Here is a 24,235-nt window from a genome sequence, read left to right on the forward strand (position 1 = left end):
TTAGACCCATGGACAAGCTGGAGGGATGGGACGGGATCCACAGCTGGGGATGCTGTGGGGCGTAGTCAGAGGTGTTCCAGCTCTGATGAGGAAAGTGATGAGGAAACACCCGGGTTAAGGAGGGCAGCTGATAGTGATGAGGATTTGTAACTGGCATAAAATGAGGCTTGGGAGCAATTGCAAATTGCGTTGGGCAAGGTAATCTGGACGAACGCTTGGGATCTGTGTGGGACGCTTTCCTGAAGACTGGTGTGTTTTCGTGTGCTGATACGTAAGTTGTTTTGGAATTTGGGGTCAGACGGCGGGAGGAATTGTGTGGGCTTTTGTTTGTGCAAACTTGTGCTTAATCTCATTAGCTTTGACCTTCCGTCGTCTTCTTGACGGACGCCATCTCCTGCTTTGGATTTCGGACTGAACTGACCACGGCTTGACTTCCCCCTACTCGGACTTGGTGAAACTACAAACGTCTGCTTCTGGCTTGAACTACGGAAAGGAACTGGGTCTACTCTACTGCTTCAATCCTCGGCTGATCTGTGTGTATTGGAAATCTTGCCTGCTGTGTGGAGGAGTGACTCAAGTTACTCAAAGCACAGTGCTGGCAGCAGAGAGGAATCTGCTGCCAATTAATTGCATTCTTTTGAACACTTTGTTCCCCGGCTTCTGTTTTGTTTATCCCCAGGAGAAGCAAGCTGTTTTGTTTTTACCCGGATTAAACTCCGGTTTAATCCGGTTTATCTTTTGAACGTTTTTCCTTGCCCCTTTTTGCTTTTAAAGGCTAATACTGCCTGGCCCTTGTATTTTACGGGCATTTTGAGTTCTGTTATCCAATAAACTCTGTTATCTTTGATCTTGTGGCGTTCTGTCTTTGACACCTAGTGTGCTAAGTTTCATTCTACGAGCCTCATTTTCTGCCCAGGGATATTCTCTTCCCCCCTTTTAAAAAAATAGTTGATGATCAAGCAAGAGAGGACGGATAAAGTGGATTGACATCATTTGGTGGCCCTAAGACACCAAATGATTCATTTCTAAAAACATATCACTACTAAGCCATTACCCAGAGGCAGCTTAAGGAAAGAGATCATCTTCAAAGCAAAGTAGGAGGAAAAGGCAATTGAAGGAGGCAAGAAATATGGAAAAATATGAACTATTTATATGGTATCTGATTTGATAAGTACCGGTATCTTTAAACCATAGGCCCAGGAAAATGGAAGAAATTGGTTACTGCTCATGCATCTTAGGAAACAGACAATTTGTGAGTTAGGAATAGTCCAAAGAAGTTGTTTGTGGTTGTTCACAGCAATTGCAATGGCCACCATGAGTTTGGTAAGCCATATTTTGGAGTTGTCCACAACTGAGCTGTCTGTAGATCCGATGCCATTTTGGACCTACCAGACACCTCCACAGCAAAATGAGTAGATCATGTTGCTTGTCTCAGAGCACCCATACTATTTCCTTGCAAATGGAAGAGTTCATTTCAAACAGTTGGAATTGGTATATAAAATAATGGTGCAGAAAATATTAAGATGAATCTAGGCTGTTTCAGAATTTTCAGAATTAACTGCTGCTAACGACTAACAATGCCAAGAACAATAGCCTGCCACTATTTATTTGACACCTCTATCTTAAACATGATTGTAATATGGTTAAATAACTTACTGAAATCTTTGTTTTTACAGGTTCTGAATGGTAATGTGATCTCTTTTTATAAAATTCCCAATCCATTATCTGGTGCCAGAAATGAAATCTCTAAGACCAGATACCACTTAGTTTGAATATAAATAGAATATCAAATTCTTCATAAAGACTGGAAGTGTTTACCAAAGGAGGTTAAAAGTTCATAGGGCCAGCTTGTTCTCAGATGAAGGCACATCAGGTCTTGTAAGGCTGCATGATGATTTAACTCAGGGAATGCATTTTCTGAGAAAACACTGCTTGTATGTTCCCCAAAATAATGATGAAATCAGTCTTTCATGTTTTCTTTCTAATGCATAGAGGCTGTTCAGCATTAGATAGCACTTTGATGTTCCAGCACATTTCTTAAACATTTCCTCTATATTATAAATATGTTCGCAATCTTTCCCATATCTCATTTGTGTTAATAAAAATTCCTATCAACCCCAGAAAGAATTGCTTGTATTGTGCCAACTAAAGATGATGGAAATGATAGAACAACATATTCAGAAAGGGGAATGTTATTCTGTTATTTAGCACTATATTTTCCTATGTCCTCTATGAGCACGGTTCATTCATCAGAGGTTTTTTTTTATAGGCAGCATACATTTGATAGTCCACTTCAAGGCAGGAGATTGTATTTCATAAGGTTTTTTCAAAGCTTGGAAGCTACTTTTTGAAACTGCAACTCCCAGAATCACACTGGTCCAAAAATTTTCCACTTCTGCTACCACTGTTGCTCCTATACAGACTTGGATTCATGGTTATTTACACCTTTTCTAAGTTCTGAATGTATATATCTATGTTGTAAAGTGTGGCTATTTTGCAGTGTTGTCTGATGACGAGAGGACATAGCCTAACTCACTGCATGGATGTGAAGTTTTAAGGCTTTTTAGATGAATGAAACGATTTATGCCTCAAATTCACACTGAAAACAAATGCAGGTTGCAGCTAAAGGGATATCCAGGAGTTGCAGGGTTGTTGTATGTTTTCTGGGCTGTATGGCCATGTTCCAGAAGTATTCTCTCCTGACGTTTCGGCCACATCTATGGCAGGCATCTTCAGAGGTTGTGAGGTACCCAGCCATGAAAGCCTTCGAAAACACATTATCCAGGAGTTGGTTCATCTGTAAAACCTATTGTACCAGTAAAACATGTCTCTGATGTCTCAAAGCAGTCTGGTCTTTGGGACTATGGGATATAAAGCAGTTTAAACAATTTCTTCAGGGCACTATAACTTGACATTTGTGCTCTTCCTGCAAAAATAGCACACACATATATTTATGTCACTTTATGCCTCATTAAGAATAATTAAGTAGAAATAGAATCCTATGCTTTTTACTGTCAACTCTGTACAACTATATATTTTCTTAATGGGCCAAACTGAGGTATGGGTTTGTTACATCAGCTGGTGCCACTGAGAGAGCAATATATAAATATATTTGGGCTTGTACTTGGCCATATCCAACTGGAGAAGACACAGTATAAACTAGAAGCAGAAAATGACAGGTAGATTAAGCACAAAGACATAAACAACTCATCGAAGGTCACTGCTTCCACTAGTCCATACAATAGTTATCATGTTTTTCCATCTACACTTTGTAAAACATCAGTCTTGAAAATGCACAACGTCCTCAGAGAACCATCAGTCAATCAACTTTGACATCTTTGGATAGCAAAAATGGGTGAAGCACATCAGAATGTGCATCCTTGGAAGCTGGCAAAACCGCTGTGCAAGAGCATGCAATCATACAGTACATTTGGGTTGCTGTGAGTTTTTTTAGGCCATGTGGCCATGTTCCAGTAGCATTCTCTTTTGACGTTTCACCTGCATCTATGGCAGGCATCCTCACAAACCTCTGAGGATGCCTGCCATAGATGCAGGTGAAACATCAGGTGAGAATGCTACTGAAATATGGCTATACAGCCCAAAAAATTCACAGCAACCCAGTGATTCTGACCATAAAAGTCTTCAAAAGCACATAAAGTATATTTGTATTTCTTTAAACTTTGTTTTTATTTTTTTCTGAGAAGTTTTGCTGGTGATTTTGTTTTTTTTAATTTTTATTGTAGATCTGTGGTTCAAAGAGCTTGATGGCCTCTTCATTGTCTTTCCCCCCACTTTGTGTGATTGTTGCTGATCTACACTTGCCCCTATTTAATTTACTCTTCCTATCTGTAGCTCCAGCTTTTGCACCAGGCTGCCAGCCATGTTCTGTTTCCTGGCCTTTTCCCCAACTTAAAAACAAGACCATTCTCTTCTCCCCTCCCTTCTGCTCCTGTAGTTACTTCACAATGGTAACTTTGTATTAATAACTGACCTCCTAGACCATGAAGTTGGTTATCTGAAGAGAGTGCTGTGTATCCAACGTTTCATAATAACATTTATGTTTTGCAGATGGCCTCTTAAGAACAAAACCAAACAAATGTGAACCTGAGAATCCTATGCAGGTAGCAGGATTACCAACTACTGTCACTCGATCCACCAATAATCTTATTCATAAAAGAATACCATTTTCCCTTGCATGTTAAACATTTATGATAAATATTTTGGTAATATTTGACAAATAACTTCAGTGGCCGGAGGTTATGGATATCTTTAAATGGTGCTTGCTGTAAGTTTTTAAATTATTTTATTTGATATGTTAATCGTGTTTTTATATTGGGATATGATTTTTTAGCTGATTATGTATTGTGGTCAGATGTATTTGTATGAATTTCATATGTTGTACGCCGCTTTGAATCCTACCCACAGGAGAAAAATGGGATAGAAATGAATTAATAATAATAATAATAATAATAATAATAATAATAATAATAATAATAATAATACCCTGTGAAAATCAAAAGATTATTTTAAAGTACTACAGTACGTTGACACTGGGAGGATCCAGCCAAGAGCTTAATACTTTTTAAAATTCAGTTTATTTTATAGGGATAGAATTCAGTATCATAATTATGGATGGCCAACCTTGACAAAATAGTGAAGAGCAGAGACATCACACTGGCAACGAAGGTCCGCATAGTGAAAGCAATGGTATTCCCCATAGTAACCTATGGATGTGAGAGCTGGACCATAAGGAAGGCTGAGCGAAGGAAGACAGTCGCTTTTGAACTCTGGTGCTGGAGGAAAATCCTGAGAGTGCCTTGAACCTCAAGAAAATCCAACCAGTCCATCCTCCAGGAAATAATGCCCGGCTGCTCACTGGAGGGAAGGATATTAGAAGCAAAGCTGAAGTATTTTGGCCACATCATGAGGAGACAGGAAAGCTTGGAAAAGATCACGATGCTGGGGAAAATGGAAGGAAAAAGGAAGAGAGGCTGACCAAGGACGAGATGGATGGACAGTATCCTTGAAGTGACTGGCTCGACCTTGAAGAAACTGGGAGCGGTGACGGCCGACAGGGAGCTCTGGCGTGGACTGGTCCAGGAGGTCAAGAAGAGTCGAAAACGACTGAACGAGTGAGACGACGACAAATCCGAAATTGCACACTTGTCACTAGTCACAATCATCATGAAGTTGTAATCATGGCACTATTGCCATGACAGTAACTGTACCCTAATCTATTTTACTAGGCATCAGCTGCACTGAAAGAAGATCTATATTGCTGGTGATCAGGATATGGATGAATAACATTTTTGCCAGCCTCCCACTAGTGAATGCAGCTTGCAGGAAGTAGTGGTAGAAAAGCAAACTGCTGTCACTTCTCTTGGCTTGTGTGTTCTTCCTCATGAAGAACTTTACACCACACACTGATGTTGCTACGCCACATGGGTTGCAATTTTCACATGTTTTGGGATATGAAAGTTTGGTGTTTCAACATTTTCACTTGAGAAAAAGACAGAATTTATACTTACCAGTTTTTAAAGCAAATATAAGATCGTCAAACTCTTGTGATTCTTCATCAGCCACTAAAGAGCTGTTGCTGAACCCCCCTGGTGTGGTATACGCACTGCCATTCTGTGGGCTTGGCTTAAAGACAGCACTGGCTTGGCTGACTGGCCTCAGTGATGCCCTCTCCCAGTCTGCTGGCATCTTTAGAAAAAAGTATTAGGGATTACACACTTAGTTACTACAAATAGATCAGTGAATGATTCTCTACCCCAGAGTTTGCTAGTAGTCTACCCTCCCATTTTTTTTAAAAAAAATAGAATAATTGAATATAAATGCTTTGACTTTCCTGAGATGAAAAAAGTTCACTCTTACACTACCAATGCACAGATTGTCACAGTAACAACTACATTCCTTCTCTCACAGAAGAATTTCCAAAGACACTAAGCTGTTTAGATTAAAGCAATTTAATGTCATTCTAAAAAAAATTCTGTTTAGGTAGAACCATTTTTTGCTTCAAAAACAAAACTAAGCAAAAACAACCAAATAAAGTATCCCAATCACAAACGTTTTAAGATAATATTATTCAGAATGGTACCCTACTCCTTTATATCTGTAACTAGTTACAAGAATCAGGAATAAAATCTGTTCTTGAAACAATGCATATATATATATGTGTGTGTGTGTGTGTGTGTGTGTGTGTGTGTGTGTGTGTGTGCCTTTCTCTGTCAGATAAATAAATGCTATATTTTGAAAACCTAAAGAGGTAAAAGAATATCAAAAGGTGACATAATTTCCATGTGCATCTAGACTCTGTACCATGATGTGTAATGTCCAAAAAGATTACAGAGAGGTGTAGTCATTGCAAAAGCATTAGAACTGGTACAGAAGCAACATAAAGCCTGCCTTGGGGTGTGAGACCAAGTTGTCTACAGAATTGTTTTCTTTCATACAGACCAGAATATCTATTGATCTAATTGCTAATGGGCCTCCTACATACTACAATATTTCTAGACACTCAGGACCCAGGAGGACCTGTATCAAGTCTGTAGACCTCCTTAGCTGAAGAGACTTGTCTCACATTCTCTTGAATGATCTTTCACAAGATGGATCAAATCTTACATTTTGGAAAAGGTTAACAACCATAAACAGTTGCTCTAATGAATATATATATTTATATACCATATTTACCCGAATCTTACACTCACCTTTTTTGGCTAAATGACCTTCCCAAAATAAGGGTGCACATTAGATTCATGTAATATGGTAATCTTAGTGCTGAGACAAAGCAAAATGTGGGAGCTACTTCAAGAGCTGCACCTGGAGCTCCTATTTGAGGAACCTCATCTCTAATTTAATTGCCATGGCTCAGTGCTATGCAATGTTGGGATTTGTAGTTTGGCGAGGCATCAGCATTCTTTAGCAGCCCTCATGATCCCATAGCATTGAGCCAGGGCAGTTAAAGTGGATTCATTCTACAGCATAGATGCACCCTAAGGTTTTCTTTTCCAATTCTGAAAGCTTTGGTGTTCTAACACTTTTGTTTTTAAAGAAGGAATTATGAGTATGCAACTACTGTAATGCATACTTGACCAAATTTCAAAGAGTGCACTTTTTGCTACTGCACATTACATTCACCAGGAAATACTTTTTTTTTGGTTTCAAGGTTTTGAAAATTGAGGTGTGCATTAGATTCAAGTAAATACGGGTATATTATTTTGGTCAATAACTAGCATTAAAACAAACAGCAAAAGATAAGTAAAAAAATAATAATTTGAGGTATTAAGATGCAATTTTTAAAAGTAGTGTTAAGAAACAATGGGAATTTCCATAGAAACAAAGAATCATAAAGTTGGAGCACCCCCCACAGGTCACTAAGATCAACCCCCTACTCAATGCAGAAAATTCTGTTGACCACAGAATTGTATTGGATAACCTATGATTCATAGAAAGAAATCTTTCTAGGAATTGCTAGGTCTGCCAGCACAACTCTATGGCCGACTTCTGGCAGAGATTGACCATACAGTTGCACTGGAGAACTTAAAGATTCCTAGGAACTTAAGGTGTTTTCTCAAGTCAAAATAATAATGTTTTTCTTTAATCAGTGATTTTTCTACTTTCATGGGGGCCTACACCCCTAACAGCAGTGAATGTAGAGAGCTGACTACTTTTTGGATATGTAAAAGCTCTAATAATTTAACAGTTAAATAACTTGAGGTATGGCCTTGAGTAGTTTCAACAGATGAGACTGAATAAAAATTCTCTCAGGGCTGGTCATGATGAACAAAACCAACAATACTGTGCCTAGTTAGAACAAAATGCACATACAATGTTATATAATCCTTTTTATTTAGAAGTATTCCTGGAAATAGCATAACTTTTAGATACCCAGCTAGTGGAACACTGTGCCTTAAACAAATTAGTCTTTCTTACACTTTGGGGAGATTTGCAAACTGCTCCCCTATCTGGATTCAATAAACTTGGTAACTATATTGCTTGATTGGTTTAATGCAGAAAGATGGAAGGGTCTTTCAAAGCAGACTGGAGATTTCAGCAGCTTTGATATGCAGCAGGATTACTGGAGGCTATGTACCTATCAGATATGGTTCTTCCTAACATATATAGATTACGCACACTGTTTCTAAACAAAATTCAAGATGCTGTTTTAAAACAGCAAAGCCTTAAATGACATGGCTCCAGATTACCTTGTTGCAGCTGTTCTTAAAGTGTGCTCCATGGAGCCCTTGGGTCTCCAGGAAGAATACTGAGGGTCTGTGCACTTCCCTCATCCTTCTCCTATTTTCCTCTCCTCCACTCCAAGCATGCACAGCAGGGGCTTTCCCTTATCCCTCCTCTTTGCTCATACTCTTTCCTGCTTCTCCCTCTCCAAGTGCATGCAATGGCAGCTTTCATGCCACTAGGGAGTGAGGGAAGGAATGAATGCGGGCCCAGAAAAGAAAGCATTGTGTGAAGGTAAGGAGACCCTGCTGAGGTGAAAGGCAAGGCCTCTCTCAGTCTCTGTCTCCATTTCTGGGCCTCCTTCCTGCTAGTAGCTGCAGCGTCAGCAGCATTGTACTTCCGAGTCACAGACCCTCTCTCTCACAACCCCTCATCACCCAGACCCCTTCCTCCATGCCACCTCACCAGGGAGACCCTTCCTCCCGGGCCTTCCTTGCTTCCAGAACACTATTTCCCTCCCATTGCTCAGGGGGTGCTTTGATTGTGTTTTTACTACAGAAGGGGGTTGGACTGGATTGCCCATAGGGTTGTTATTACTACTACAAAGGTTGGATGACCATCTGTTGGGGGTGCTTAGATTGTGCTTTTACTGCATGGCAGAAGGGGTTGGACTGGATGGCCTCTGGGGGTGTTTCTATTACTATTACTACTACTACTACTACTACTATTACTACAGGGGCACCTTGTGCTTTTTTTGCATGGCAGAAGGGGGTTGGACTGGATGGCCTCTGGGGTCTTCCACTGAAATACTGTTAAGTTTATGTTGGTTAAAATTGTCCTACATTTTAAAGGCTGTATTGGTTTTCTTTCCTTTTTTTGCACTACAAATGAGATGTAGTGTAGTGTACATAGGAATTTGTTCATACTTTTTTCAGTTAGTTCACACAAACACTCTCCATCTAGCTGCCAAAAAAAATGTTTGCCCATGTCTGATCCAGATCCAGATATATAAACATTTCTTGGGGCTCCACGGGAAGCTTTCTTCAAAAAGGGCTCTATGGCTGAAAAAGGTTGAGAACCTCTGCCTTAGGGATTTTTGCCTTATAGCTCTCCTATTCTCTGAACCTGTGAGTTAAGATGAAGTCAGAACCATTGCTGCAGGTGTTACCACTGTCAACATGAACTTATTGTCCACTAAGAAAATAGGGACACAAATATTATGAAAAAGTTCATCAGACCTGATTGACTGGATTTTTTAGCTGACAAATGAAAACTTACCGTTTTCATTATGCTTTTAGTTAATTTGGTGCCAATTATTCTGTTTTGTGCTGCTTACATTAATATCAGTATTCTTATAGTGCAAATATCTACATGGTTGGTAAGTCCTGCTGGCTTTGACTCAGCTTACTCCTTGGCAACTGGGTATGGGACTGAAATTTAATCTTTTATTAGTTACAATACTCTTTTATTTAGTAGTTACAATACTGTTATTTTATATTGTAACTAATAAAAGATTAAATCTCAGTCCCATTCACATTTGCCAAGGAGTAAGCTGAGTCAAAGCCAGTAGGACTTAACAATCATGTAGATATTTGCACTATAAGGATATTGATATTAATGTAAGCAGCACAAAACAGAATATATATCCCTATCTATCTATCTATCTATCTATCTATCTATCTATCTATCTATCTATCTATCTTTTGTTGGGACTTCCTTGATGAAAAAGCAGCACATCAGTGGAACTATAAATAAATACACAGGGAGACTACCTTCCACTGACTGGTATGCCTGCCCTCGCAAGAACTCTGTGGTGCAGATTGCTATTAATTCAGTCACAGAGGGAGAGCACTGAAATGTGATGTAGATCTTTATTATTTCAATTACAGAGGCAGGGAACTGAGACTGAGAGCTACTGAATGGTTCATAGCTACATAATGTGTCTGAGACAGGGATGAAATCTGAACTTAAATCTCAGAGATATTCACCTCCTGGCTTTGCTTCAGGGTTTCCTAATACAAATGGGTACTTCATGCATTCTTAGTAAGAAAGGGGGAAATCATGCCATTACCTCTTCCATTGCAGCAATGAGATTTTGAGTAGATTTGCTGATTTCCCCTCCTGCTGGAGGCATCCCACTGCCATGAGTGAAAAAGGCGGAACCTGGGCCTGTATGCCCGTTCATTTCAACTGTGTAACTTGCTTTTACAGGGCAACAGAGCTGATTGTGCAGGATAAAATACACCACAAAGACATAAAGACCCTGGAAAGAAAGGAGAGATGGAGCAAAAAGTAAGTTTTTCTGTATTCAGTGAAACTCTGTGAAGTCATTAAGAAAACTACAAGAAAATTCTACAGAAGATTTCTCCCGGGATATCCAATAACTACACTAAACATGATTGCCATGAACATTTAAAAAATGCAAATAGAAAGGTAAATAATTGCCCTGAAAAATAACAGTATGGCTATGCCCTGAGGTCCCTATTAAGATAAATTGATAATTAAAATGTATGGGTCTTTTAACAAGTCCACTCAACTATGAAGTGAGGATCTCGGACGAATAGAATTAATTATATATACGTTTTTAAAGTTTTTATAATGTGTTTTAACAATGTTATTAATGGATCTGTTTATATTGTTTTGTTTTTATGATTGCATTTTGGGCATTTTGCCAATTTTTGTAAGCCGCCCTGAGTCCCCTTGGGTGAGAAGGGCGGGGTATAAATGTTGTAAATAAATAAAATAAATAAATAAGTAAAGCCAAGAGAAAAGCAAAAATTAAGATTCATTGCAACAGTGGGGGGAAAGCTATGCCCCTCCCAAGGATATAATTCTGTAAGAAAGCACCTTGGCATGATTTCTGACCTAGAATTTCAGTTCCCTATGCTGGCTCATGCTGTGCTTAGAGTGCACAGTTCAGTCTCAAAAGTCCTCAGACTTGCCAATAGTTCTAATAGTGGATTGCCTTTGTGCATTTAAGATCTTGCCTCTGTGCCTTGGGATGTGTTAATTTTCAGTGGTGACTCCATGTCAGTGGGGTGCTAAAGTTTTAGGACTTCTTCATATGTGCCACCAGAACTATTGGGTATCGCTGCAGATCATGGTGACTTTGGCGGCGCTCACCCAGGGGGTATGGGGATCTGTCACCCTATGACCCGTTCCATCCCCGCTTCCCCCCGCCTCATCACATGGGGGTAAACCTCCTAGATCTGGCTCAGCCCATCTTTCCTAATGGAAAGACGGGAAGCCTCCTGTTGTCTGCGGTCAGATTATTTTCAGTGGAGACAGGGGTTTTCTTCTTGTTTGGCCATGAAGCTGCCCTTGAAGTAGTTTTGATGGATGTGATGGGCGCAGTCAGGCTCTTTGGCCAAACTCTCAAAACCCTGTTGCTGCCACCAAAAAGACACGCGTATGAAGAGGTTCTTAGTCTGAACTCCTGGACTGAGTTTAACTTCTTGGTAATTTATTTAAAGTTCTGATGACAACCCTATGTGGACTCAACCCCCATCCCCCAAGCACATGAATTGACCTGCTGTATGTGTGTGTGTGTGTGTGTGTGTATATATATATATGTGTGTGTGTGTGTGTGTGTGTGTGTGTGTGTGTGTATGTATATGTATATATCCATCCCCTAATCTAATTCTTGCACAGCCAAGTCCACTTACTAAGGCATCATTTCCATCCAGAATTCCAGATATTTCTTTATGGATTTTAAAAAATCACATAATTGTTTGAAAATGGGTTCCAATGGAATTATGAACATGTGTGAAACTGTGAAAGACTATAAACAGATCGATCCATTTAGCAATACTTGTAAAAACAAAGGAATAAGCAAAGAAAAAGCAAAAAGGTGAAAAGTGTACTTAAGTACCAGTAAAGGAAAAAGGGCAAAAAGTATCCTGATGAAGATTAAAACTGCTAGAACTGGTTTGATGAAATAAATCATCACAACAGTCTGCATCTGGACTATAGCTTGAGGTGCCTCGTTATGGGAACTGTTCTGATAAACATGTCGACTAAAATTTACTACTGATGGTCAGATATTATAGTGAACTTCCTTGAAAAAGTTTAAGCCAAAAAAAATGATACGATTAAATTGTTTGCTAATGGATACAAGAAAGTAGTTTAGTTTTCCCAGGGAAAGAAGACTTAATTTCTTTTAACATAAAGCTGCTACCATATACATGGCATTTCTCATTATCATTAATGAAAAACTATGTTTTGGTTTGTTTGTTTTTTGGGGGGGGGGGATGCCATCTTCTATGTGCCAAAGATGACACAGCCCAAACTGTGATTTTCTCTTTCAGCAAAGTTACACAAAACTGCCTCTTTGATTATTTCAGCCTGCAGATATCATCTGCAAAACTGGAAAGAAACTATGTCAATCCTTAATGAAATAATAAAGACAGTGACTTGGGTGAGCAAGGACAGAATCCTTCACCACTAGTTAACCACAAACCCAGGGCAGGAAGCTCACACTATCATCTGAGGATGGGTTTTGTACAGCTTGCATTTCCCTTACAAGCAAATACTGGTGTTTCATTTGAAACATTCTGTTTCTAAATGGTTTAAAAACCAAATAGTGTTCATTTTGTTGGGCATTTTCATTTACCACAAAATTCATGTTCACTTTTGTACAATGTACAAATGTGCATTTTTGTTAATTTTCTTGAACACATACATTTTACAAAGAATTTTACAAAACAGCCTGTTTGTAGGTTGTTTTCATGAATGTTCTTATTGTTATATTATATTTCCCCTAATGTATAGATTTTTGTGCTCATTTCTATACATGTAACTGCATCACAAAACTGGAAGAGGGAAAACCAGAAATAATTGCATTTTACTTCATTAGGTTGTAAACTATGTTTGCTTGTATTACAATGCAAACCAAAGAGCTTTCTCTTTACCAGCTTAAGAGCTATGTGCCACACCAGGCTTTGTAACCATAGAGGGCCACATCTCGCCTCCCTCAACTCCTTCATCTTTTGCCAATAAATTGATAGTTTAGAAACCATTAGCAGACTCAGTTGGTCTTTTTTGGCCTATTTTACATCTGCTGTAGACCTAGATAATTCTAGAAGCAATTTATCCGTTTTCAAAAACAAATTTTCAAAAATAAAAATAAAATCCTGATAGTAATCTGTGGACCACAGTTCACTCACACCTGATTTACACTGCATAACTCCTATATGCCAGCAGATATTTCTCTAACAACTTAATTCCATTGTAATCAACAGTTGCTATTTAAGTGACTATTTTCTTAGGAACAATTTATCTCACTTTCAATGGCATTTTCTATAACTCAATACAAGATCGGCTGGGGAGGCCCTGCTCTCTGTCCCAACCTCTTCGGAAGTGCAATTGGTTGGAATGAGAGACAGGGCCTTCTCAGTGGTGGCCCTCGGATGTGGAACTCCCTCCCCAGTGACATCAGGTAGACCCCAACCCTCCTGGGTTTTAGAAAAAAACTTAAGACCTGGCTTTTTACACAGGAGTTTGGTGGATAGAAAACTATGGAATGAGACTTAAATAGCTTGAATAATGGACAATGGATTTTGGAAAACAATTTGGACATGAGATTATGACTCAACATTTTATATGGTTTTAATCTGTTAATTGATTGATATGTGTTTTAACTGCTTATTTGTGCAGATTGTTTACATTTTGATGATATGCATTTTATTGTTTACCTGTGCAGCACTGAATTTTTGCTGGATTTGTAAGCTGCCTTAAGTCCCCTCTGGGGTCAAGAAAAGCGGGGTAAAATTGAAGTAAATAAATAATAAATTATAAATAAGACCCTTGATCCCTTCCATCTTCTCAAGATGCCCTTGTGAGATTAGTTTGGTTAGCTGCCTGGCAGAGTTGAGATTTGAACTCAGGTTTCCCTGTTTTTAGACAAGAATATATCTAACCACTACAACAAATTCATAAATAGCCACCCAATTCATGTCATCTGGAGGAAGGGAAGTGAGCTGATTTATCATAGCAGTTTGTATAGTCTTCATATCAAGAGTTGTACAAATCTCACTAATCTGATCTCACTGAGGTTCTCTATTTTAATCACCAAACTTCTTCCAACTTGGGTCAGAAAACAACTGAAAATATAGATGTTGAAGCAGGCCTTCAACAATAGTTGACTATAATTTAAGTGAAGGAGGCTTTTAAATTGATTCCAATACCAACTGGATTTTAATTATTTTTTGCCTCTTATGTATAATATATTTTATTCAGCACTAAATTTTATACTTTGTGATGTTTTGATGTTATAATTTAATATTTTATGGCTGCTTTTGTTTTTGTAATACAACTTGTTGATCTATGTTGTTTTGGTTGCTATTATTACTATGCATATTGTATTTTTGTTGTAAGCTGCCCTGAGTCCCTTTTGGGAGAGGGGATGGGATACAAATAAAGTTTATTATTGTTTATTATTATTACTTTGTAGGTAAAAGGTAAAGGTTTTCCCCTGATGTTAAGTCCAGTCGTGACTGACTCTGGGGGTTGGTGCTCATCTCCATTTCTAAGCTGAAGAGCCGGCGTTGTCCATAGACACCTCCAAGGTCATGTGGCCAGCATGACTGCATGGAGCGCCGTTACTTTGTATTATGTGCCTTTTTTACCCACATGGAAATTCAAAGGCATTTAGATGCACATTTTCTCTGTATTTTTCAAATGTTTACATTTTAAAGCATTTCCTCACTAATGTGTGTTTCTGTATATTAAGTGTGTTTTTTCAGACAAATCAAAAATTCAAGAATGCATTTTCTACAGCAGATCATATCTAGGTTGAATTTATTTATTCTCACTGAAATGTGAACCAATTGTATTTCTCAGTTGTATTTAGTTCATACCCATTTCATCGTGACAGAAATTTTGCCAGCTGTAGCCTTTATAATTCAATAATCTCACATACAAAACTCAGTGAAATACTTGTATTCCTTCTGATGAACACATATCCATTGATGTCCTTTTTAATTTGGTATTGCTGGCAGTCACTCACACTGCCAGCAATACCACCGAGAAATTTACTTTGGAAATACGTTATTAAAGAGCCCTCTAAGATAAAAGCATTTTCCTACAGCAGGCTTAGGGGGAAATATGTGTAATTGACATGTCTTCATGCATGAAAACCATGAAAAGTCACGAATGCCTGTGCTTAACAGAGTAATGATTTCAGCAACTATATGAAATTATAGGCAAAAAAGACACATGTTCTGTTTTCAACTGTGGTAGCAAACACAGATCTACATCTTTTTCCAAGATAAAACATACGTAAATGAAAATGGCCATACACAAAATGGTCTCCTGTGGTTATACGTGGGGCTGCCCTTGAAGACGGTCCGGAAACTACAATTGGTCCAACGATTGGCTGCTAGATTACTAACTGGAGCAACTTACAGAGAGCGGTCAACCTTCCTGTTTAAGGAACTCAATTGGCTTCTGTTCATTTTCCAGTCCCAATTCAAGGTGCAGGTTATCACCTACAAAGCCCTGACAGTTTGGGACCCGCCTACCTTCGTGATCGCGTTTCTCCCTACGAACCCACGCAGTCTCTTCGATCATCGGGGGAGGCCCTCCTCTCACTCCCACCTCCATCACAAGCACGGCTTGTGGGGTTGAGGGAGAGGGCCTCCTCCGTGGTGGCCCCTCGGCTCTGGAACTCACTCCCCAGGGAGATCAGGCAGGCACCCACCCTGGTAGCCTTTAAGAAAGATTTGAAATCTTGGCTTTTCCAGTGTGCGTTTAACAACTGATCACAAGAATAATTTCCTCAGCATTGATATTACTGGGCCTGGTGTATTGCTTTTTTATGCCCGATTTGGTAATTTATTCCCACCTCTAATTTCTCCTCTTTAATACAGCATTTTTATCTACCTCATTAGATTTTAATCATGCCCTTTTTACATCACTGCCCAGCCTTTTATTATTTTAATCTGCTTTACTGTTTTTACTTGGTGGTTTATTCACTATTATATTGTTGTTAAAATGTTTAGTTTAATTTATGCAATGTTCAGTGTCAATGATGTTTGTTTTATTATGAATGTATTTTATTTTGTTTATTGTGGAATTTTGGGTTTGGCCCCATGTTAGCCGCCCAGAGTCTCCCTGCGGGGAGATGGAGGCGGGGTATAAAAATAAAGTTATTATTATTATTATTCATTTTTTAGCCTATTGCTTGATATTTCTTCATGAAAACTCCGTAGCAATGAGCTGCAATCCAAAGCACTGAACCCATTTTGAGGGGTTGTGTTCAGTACCTTGGATAGATCCTTAATAAATTCAAAACACATTCATCACCTCATAGGAAAGGAATCTACTTTTCACCACTGCCCAGAAGCATATCCTAAATTTATGAGTAAATATTAAGGAAGGATACATGTGATTTTCTATTTTATTTTATTTATATCCCACTCCCACCCCCTTTGAGATCCAACAAAGACTTGAAGGTTCTTAAAATAGAGACTACATCATAATCATGCATTTATAGCTATTATGCTCAGATCTTCCTCTGGAGAGTTTTGACTAGCTCATTATCTCTTCTAACCAGCAGTTACCAGATTAATACCTTTCGAAGGGGGTTACTGAAGCTGTGTTGAATCCAAACTTCTCAAAGCCTAACAGGGTCAGAAATTACTACCTCCAAGCTGGCTTAACACTCTGCCACCTTCATCCTGATTTAGCATTTGTACTACTGACCATATACAGCTTCAAAATGGAATCTGATCATGCTCTCATTGTGAATGCCATGACATCTGCTGCTGAGAGGCATGGTATCTTTAAACACTGAGGTTTCATTTAGCTGTCATTGATAATAGTCTGAACTTTTCCTGGTTGCTGCTTTGGAGCAGAGGAAACAATATAGTTTTGCATTGCACTTACCAAACAATCTAATATACCTTCAGTTATTATTCAGTAAATATATAGACTACAGGTCTGTGAATGAAGTTTCTTGATATGGTTTACTAAGTACCACGTCTATCTTCTAGATGAGAAGAATGATGAGCTGAGAACTAACCAGGCTACTCTAGTTCTTAAAGGTGAGCAAGTGTTGTGTTACAATATTGTTGCAATGCGTTTGAGTTTTTTCCCTGATGTTACTCTCACACACAGCTTTTATTGGCATACAACAGCAAATTGGCCTTGTCTGTTAAAGGCAGACAAGGCCAACAGAATTACAAAATGAACTTTCACTGGAAAGGATGCAAACACTTTAATGAGATACAAACATTATAATATTTTTAAAGCACAGTCTCCTAAGGAACCAAGGATTATGAAGAATGCTTTAACATCTGATGTCTTACTATTATGAAATTTCTATTCAGAAACCACTCTGCCCCAGACACTATTGTTTTGCATTTAAAAGCTCCTTTAACAAAAGACTGCATGCAGTAGTCAAAAATCACTTTGAATTTTAGTCAATAGCAGTAAGGAAAGAATACAAGTTAGGTACTTACTTGTAGACAGTTGAAAATGACAAAGAAGACCAACATCCAAAGATGTCTGTAAGCCATGTGAAGTCCTCCCCATAGCCATGTGATGGAAATGAGGGCAAACAGGTACAAAACCAGTGGGATCTCTAGAAACCAAAAGGACAGAGACTTCCATTAGGTAAAATGCTTTGTTTTAAAATACTAGTTTATGGCTATACTTTTATATAAAGAATTTTAACTTCTCAATATTTGCTTTGCACATTGCCATTGTATAAGAAGTGCAATCTAGTAAAGGCTAAACACATTCCTTAATCACAGCTTTCCTGTATTCTGCCTGATGTTTCTTTTTCCCTTTCCCCCTTTCTTTTGGTGGGGTGTGACAGTGATGACAGCAGCAGAACACTATCTGCTGACCTATTTGGATGGTTGAAAAGCAAAGACCTAAAATCTACATCTGGTAGCAGATATTGAGGTCAGTAGGTGCAGTTCTTTTATGAAACACACAAGCAAAGTATTACATTTGCTGAGAAGAAAAAGCATGTTTGGCAATTATAAAACAGTATGGGAAATAAGTGAAGGTCTTACTGAGTCAGCAAACATTACTTTTACAAAATATCAAAGGGCAGAGTAGGGTCTCCGCCTTGCAAAGTCCAAAAAGGAAGAAGGTACAGTTTAAATAAGCAAATAAAATTCCTTGAATTCTATGAACATGGCATGTCAGGTGATACAGGGTTGGCCTTTGGTATTGACACTGTACTCACATTGGATTTCAAAGTTCATATTTGTTCAGTGTTGTACCTTTCACAGAGCAGGTGTTTTTGTGAAGCATTGCTGTATTGCTACATTATTAATTGAGGTGACTTGAAACTGACAAAAAATGAGGATTTTGCACAGGAACCCCATAGGTACCCAGCCTTCCAAGCCCACAAATCTATCTTTGGTAAATCAAATACTGACAGGAAAGAGCACAAATTGCTTCCAGCAATTGAAGCAATAGCTGGTATATGGATTTCAGTACAATTATCGTAATCATGATCATGACAGTGATATTTGTCCAAAAATTGTTTTTCTGTTCACCAACCAAGGATTAAAAGAAGCAACAGAACAAATATAGACATGTGGCAAGTTCTTCATTGTATCCCCAAAGGTCCTTAAGGCTACAATTCTTTATATGATGGACATCCCCAATAAACAAAATTTAGTTTTTCTGAGTAGATATAATCAAGCTGCACCGTAAGACTGATGTTAAAGAATATGAGGTGCATTTTGTCCCAATGAACCATTTTAAGCCTAGGAGATGCATGTATTTAACTGAGAAGTAAAACAGAAGTCCCTATTTACTTTCTTTTTTAATAAAGGATTCAAACAGCACTGGGGTCACATGACAAAATTGAGAGACATTTTATATATACATATATGCATATATGTGTGTGTGTGTGTATATATATATATATATATATATATATATATATATATATGTCTATCTGTCCTACAAAAGCTGTTGCTAGGTAAAGTGACCCTCTGTGATACCATTGGACTGGCTATTGCTAAGTGAAGTGGCCCTCTCTAATGTCACTGGGATAGAAAGGTGACATGAGGTGTATGGAAGGAAAGAACAAAAGAGCCACAAAGAGAACCTGCCCACTGCTGCCAGTGTTGCCACAGAGACACTGTGAGATAGGCCCGCCAGAGGTGGAAAAGGAAGAAAGTAGGTAGGTCCCCATGACAATCAGGCAATGGTGGATATATACACTAGTATATATAAAAATGAACCACATTTTAAATCCTAAAATTAGGAGCTTCTGGTTAACCATAAAATGGCTCTGGGGCACCCTCACTATAGAAAGTCCACACCTTAGCCAAACATCTGTTGAAACTGGCACCTTTCTCATACAGGGTAAATTATGATCATCAAAATCTGTACAGATTTTAAGCAATTTAATTCATCTTAGTAATTGCATGGTTTTATCAGTTTTGATGGTTAAAAGGTTTAATATTAAATAAAAATAGCCTTGGGGCCCTACACATGTTCTTCACTACTCATCTAAACCAAATAAAAACCAAGGTTTTTGAAAGATAACACTAAGAAAAATTATGCTCCTGCTAATGTTGACTGGATTTTGTTTTTGTTTTTTTTGTAAAAAGAACATTGGCCTACAAAGTGTACTGTCAGAGGGCACAGCTGTAATATATCCATTTTCTCTTTGACTTCAAGGATGCAGTATCCATTCTTTCTGTTCAATTACTCAACCCCAACCTTCATAATGTGAAGCACGATGACAACCAAAGAGACATCACATCTATTTTTCACCTATGTTTGCAGGCTATAATAACCCTATTTCATATTAAATCAAACACTTGGTCTGTCCAACTTCATACTTAGCCAAGTAGCCTGATAATGGTTTATATTACAAAGTTGTTGATTTAGTTTGGTTTTTACAAATAATGGAATGCTGTAATTCTAGTTGACTAGTTATCATTTGACCATACTCTGTTGTTGCTTTGCCACATGTGTCCCTTGTTCCATCTGTGAGATGTTTGATGGCATGGACTCCCACAAATGGATCAAGCTGAAAATGTTCTCAGTGAATTATATTCTTTATCACAGGTGCCTCCGGTGGCCTAGGGGATAAAAGCCTTGTGACTTGAAGGTTGGGTTGCTGACCTGAAGGCTGCCAGGTTCGAATCCCACCCGGGGAGAGCGCGGATGAGCTCCCTCTATCAGCTCCAGCTCTATGCGGGGACATGAGAGAAGCCTCCCATAAGAATTGTAAAACATCAAAACATCCAGGCATCCCCTGGGCAACGTCCTTGCAGACGGCCAATTCTCTCACTCCAGAAGCAACTCAGGTTGCTCCTGACAGGGAACAAAAAAAACAAAACAAAACCCTGTATCATTAAAGCAGTTATTAGTTAAAGATGTTACCAGCGATTTCTCACTGCTAATGAGAATTCATACACTTTACATTCATTTTTCTTTTAAAGTGTGAATCTTTTACATTAATTTCTGTGCTTTAATGAACCTAAGCTGCTATGCTGTGAAATAAGAAATTAATGCAATATGTTGAAAGCAATTAAGAAGCAGTAATGCATAGTGAGTGTGCTTAAATGATTGTGCTTAAGTATTAAAATGATATTGAATGTTCTTGCAAGGGTAGCTCTCTTTTTTGGGCCAGTGTTGTGTGTTTGAGAAAAGAGATGAAAGTATTGAAATTATAATGAAGTGCAATGGGGCAAAAAAGAATAAACAACATGCCAACATTTTGCATAGATGATGTGTGTTAGCTAGAATCACAAATATTATTTATATACAAGGTCTTAGAAGCAAACTATGGTATCTTTAGTGAAAAATCTCAGAGAAAAACTTCAGCTGCCTTCAGGCAGCACATTGAATAAAATTGATTAATGGACCACCTCATTCTAAAGCAGTTTCTCAGATTTTATAATGTTGTATTTTTCTATATCATTGATCCCTGCCTCAGTTCATAGCGAGGGATAGATGAGGAATAAATGTTGTTGTTGCTACATTACATTTGAATCTTGTTCTTAGAGTACCTTTGATATCTTGCTCTCTTTGAAATGTTGCTATTTTGGATTTTTTTTTAAAAAAATGTCGCTTAGATTTTGTCTGAAAGAATATAGAATGATCATTGTATCCATGGTTTCATTTATCCACAAAATAAATAATCTTTTTCACATTTCTATCCAGTTTCTGTGTGAGTGTGAAATGCATACCATCCTTTCTCTCTCTATGATGTCACATTGCTCTTCCTCTACTAACATTCAGCTCTATGTACATTTTAGTGAATCGTCTACAGCTACCTAACAGCCAGTGAAACAGGTATGCTGTCATGTTCTTGAATTTCTTCAGTGATAGGTAAGTTGCATATTCAAAAAAGATTAATTGCTGTACTATATTGAAATGTTACATTTAGGCCTCACAGAGTGCATGAGATAATTGTCCTGGGCTTCCTGTTTTAGTCAGTTCTTTTGGAAGGAGAGCCCCTGTCTTATTATGCTGCAGCCCTGTCACTAACAAAAGCCTCACTATGGAGTATCTAACCTATTAATACAATGCTGAACCTCAGCCAATATTCATAGTTCAATAGTTGGCTGAGCATACCTTCGTAACATTTTGTCCTGGCAAGTCTAGTATATGTGGATCAAACAAAGCCTTGAAAACAGGAATAGAATGTGTTACATAGCTCCCAGGATGACTTAGATGACACAGAATTTGTCCACCAATAAAGTACTGCAGAGGCGGAGGGGGATTTGTCAATATAATGTGTTCAAGGCAAATACAGATAGGAAATTAAGGGACTTTAATTGGCTTTAACAATATCCCACTTATAAATAATTTGGTAGAATGATTTTGGTTCTGAAAATAAGCATAAGACAGCCTAAAAAGTCATATTTATATTCTTCATGAATAAAACTCAAGACACCAAACAGCAAACAGTTGGTGGATTAGCCAAGTCATAAACAGAACAGTGTAGGTGAGAAACAGCATGGAAGCTTAGGCATGCATTAAATACCATCCCTGGAACCCTAGTGTCATTACTTTGTGACACTATCAAGCCATTAGCTTGTATTCATACCTAAGATGGGGTATTTTGTTTAACTTTCAATAAGTTTATCTGTGTTTTGGAAAGATTCATCACCACCAGACATTTACCCTGTAATTTCAAAGTAATATGTTACAAGAGCTCTTTCCTACTTAAGAAACTGTTAGAGACTGAGAACAGTCTGTTTCTGTTGGCTGTCTAGTAGTCACATCTGCTAAACTGGTTGCTACCTTTATAGCACACCCTATGACAGAGTCCAAAGACACACACACACAAATATGAAGACATATAGATAACCCTGAGGAAAAGCCTGTCAGGCTGAATGGCTAGGTCATTCCTAACATTATGGCATTTCAAAGGCATGATTCTGTACCTTGATCTTGAGTACGATATGGGAATTACAGCCTAATGCTAGATCAAATTACATTTCTTAATGGAATCACTAGTCACAGTCCATTCCTGTTCCACCAATGTCTAAGGATTCCTCAACAATTCTTACCAAAAAAATTCCAGTCGGGTCAACTGGGAGCAAAAAAGTAGCAAGGCAGAAAGAGTAAAAGAGGCCAATGGTGGTTGGTGACTTCCATGTTAAAGGTATGGCAAATCCATTTTGTAGCCTCAATGTAACTTCCTCTCTGTAGTGTTAATATCCACATACAGACCTAGAGTATGCTGTGCCACATATCCTCCCCACAATTTAGCAATTCTCCCCTTAAAGCCGCATTGTCATTCCATGCTTTGTGATGAGAACACACAATGATTCCAGAAGTACTGAAACTCCCAAAGGACTCCACACAGCTCATCACTGATGTCATAATTGTGCTTTTGTCTATGGGAATATAGCCAGGCACTTCGTTGATCCTTGCTTTCAGTTGTAAAGCACGGAAGGATCACACAGGACATCTTTAAGTATTTTCAAGTAAGTTGGCGGAAGCTTTGGGCACTGCAAAGGGGGATGGGAGACAACCAAACACGTAAAAGTCAGTTACATGTACATAAACAGTGATGAGAATTCTAAGTTAGATTTTATGTTAGACTTTAACTGAGCTATCGAAGGTGCTTAATTTTCTTCCCAAATGGGTTGAACATTTTAGATATCTCTAGACTCTTCATTAAAGCCCAGAATGGATCCATAGCATCAATTACATGGAAACTGCTGATCACCATTGAAGATGCTTCTTTCCACACTCATTATCTCAAATGGAAGTATTTTCATTTGGCTAAAGCTAGTTTCATTTTCATGTATTATGAGCTAATCATGGGTTGGCTTTTAACTTTAGAGTTCTTGCTTTCCTTATTTAGTAAATCACCTAGTGACATTTTTGCTTAGGGGAATACACTAAGGTGTGTGGCCCCATGGGTCATCCATTAACTAAGGACTTAAATGGGAATCTGGATGGTTAGTAGTCAACTCCATAATTTTCTTCCAATAATTATAATTGACTGTAAGTCTTCAACATAGTTTATTAGAGGGACATTATTTTCAGCTGTAAGGATCAAAAGTCATTGCAAGTAAGTCAAGAATTTAATACCCATCAAGCACTACCAAATGTTTCATTTCCTCTTGTAAGGTCAGCATATTGTGTTCATTTTCTCCCTGGCAATAGCATTTCATGTGTTTTAAGTCAGTAAAAAGAATAATTAAAACACTGTGTTAATAATGCCCAAGATATTTTTGTAAATATTTGCTTTGCTTTTTCCATTTCAAGATCTAAATGATTTTTTTTTTGTATTCACCCCAATCTTTTAGTTTGAACACTCTATTGTGAAATATATTTCTTAATCATTACAGGGAGAACAGGGCAGAAATAGAGTGGAACTATCAATTTAATATAAAAACTAAAAATGAAGGACAAGGTCTTGGCTTTGAGTCTCCTTGAATTAAGAGGGAGAGAGTTAAGAACATGTTTACTTGCACTCTCGGTTCATGACACCATGAAGATTTTTTAAATTGCAGTTTCAGATTTTCTTTGGAGATTGTGTATTTGCCATCCCTAAATTACGTAAAGGAAGGAAACACAATATCAACACAGGAAAAGCATTGATCCAAAA

The 24,235-nt window shown here is 38.1% G+C and overlaps 1 protein-coding gene across 2 annotated transcripts in view; it reads right to left on the bottom strand.

The window, feature by feature from the left end:
• The window catches only part of adgrv1 (adhesion G protein-coupled receptor V1), a 328,646-nt gene that overhangs the window by 14,173 nt on the left and 290,238 nt on the right, over nucleotides 1-24,235 (bottom strand). The window contains exons 87-89 of one of the 2 annotated variants that reach the window (XM_008103035.3): nucleotides 17,643-17,764; nucleotides 10,253-10,444; nucleotides 5,529-5,706 (exon numbers count right to left, since the gene is read on the bottom strand). In XM_008103035.3, the coding sequence (XP_008101242.2) occupies nucleotides 5,529-5,706; nucleotides 10,253-10,444; nucleotides 17,643-17,764 (492 nt within the window). Of the gene's footprint in view, nucleotides 1-5,528; nucleotides 5,707-10,252; nucleotides 10,445-17,642; nucleotides 17,765-24,235 lie in introns of those variants that run through there. The other variant, XR_010003540.1, reaches the window with a different exon arrangement.

This window comes from Anolis carolinensis, chromosome 2 (assembly GCF_035594765.1).
Source record: "Anolis carolinensis isolate JA03-04 chromosome 2, rAnoCar3.1.pri, whole genome shotgun sequence".
Classification (NCBI taxonomy): Eukaryota; Metazoa; Chordata; class Lepidosauria; order Squamata; family Dactyloidae; genus Anolis; species Anolis carolinensis.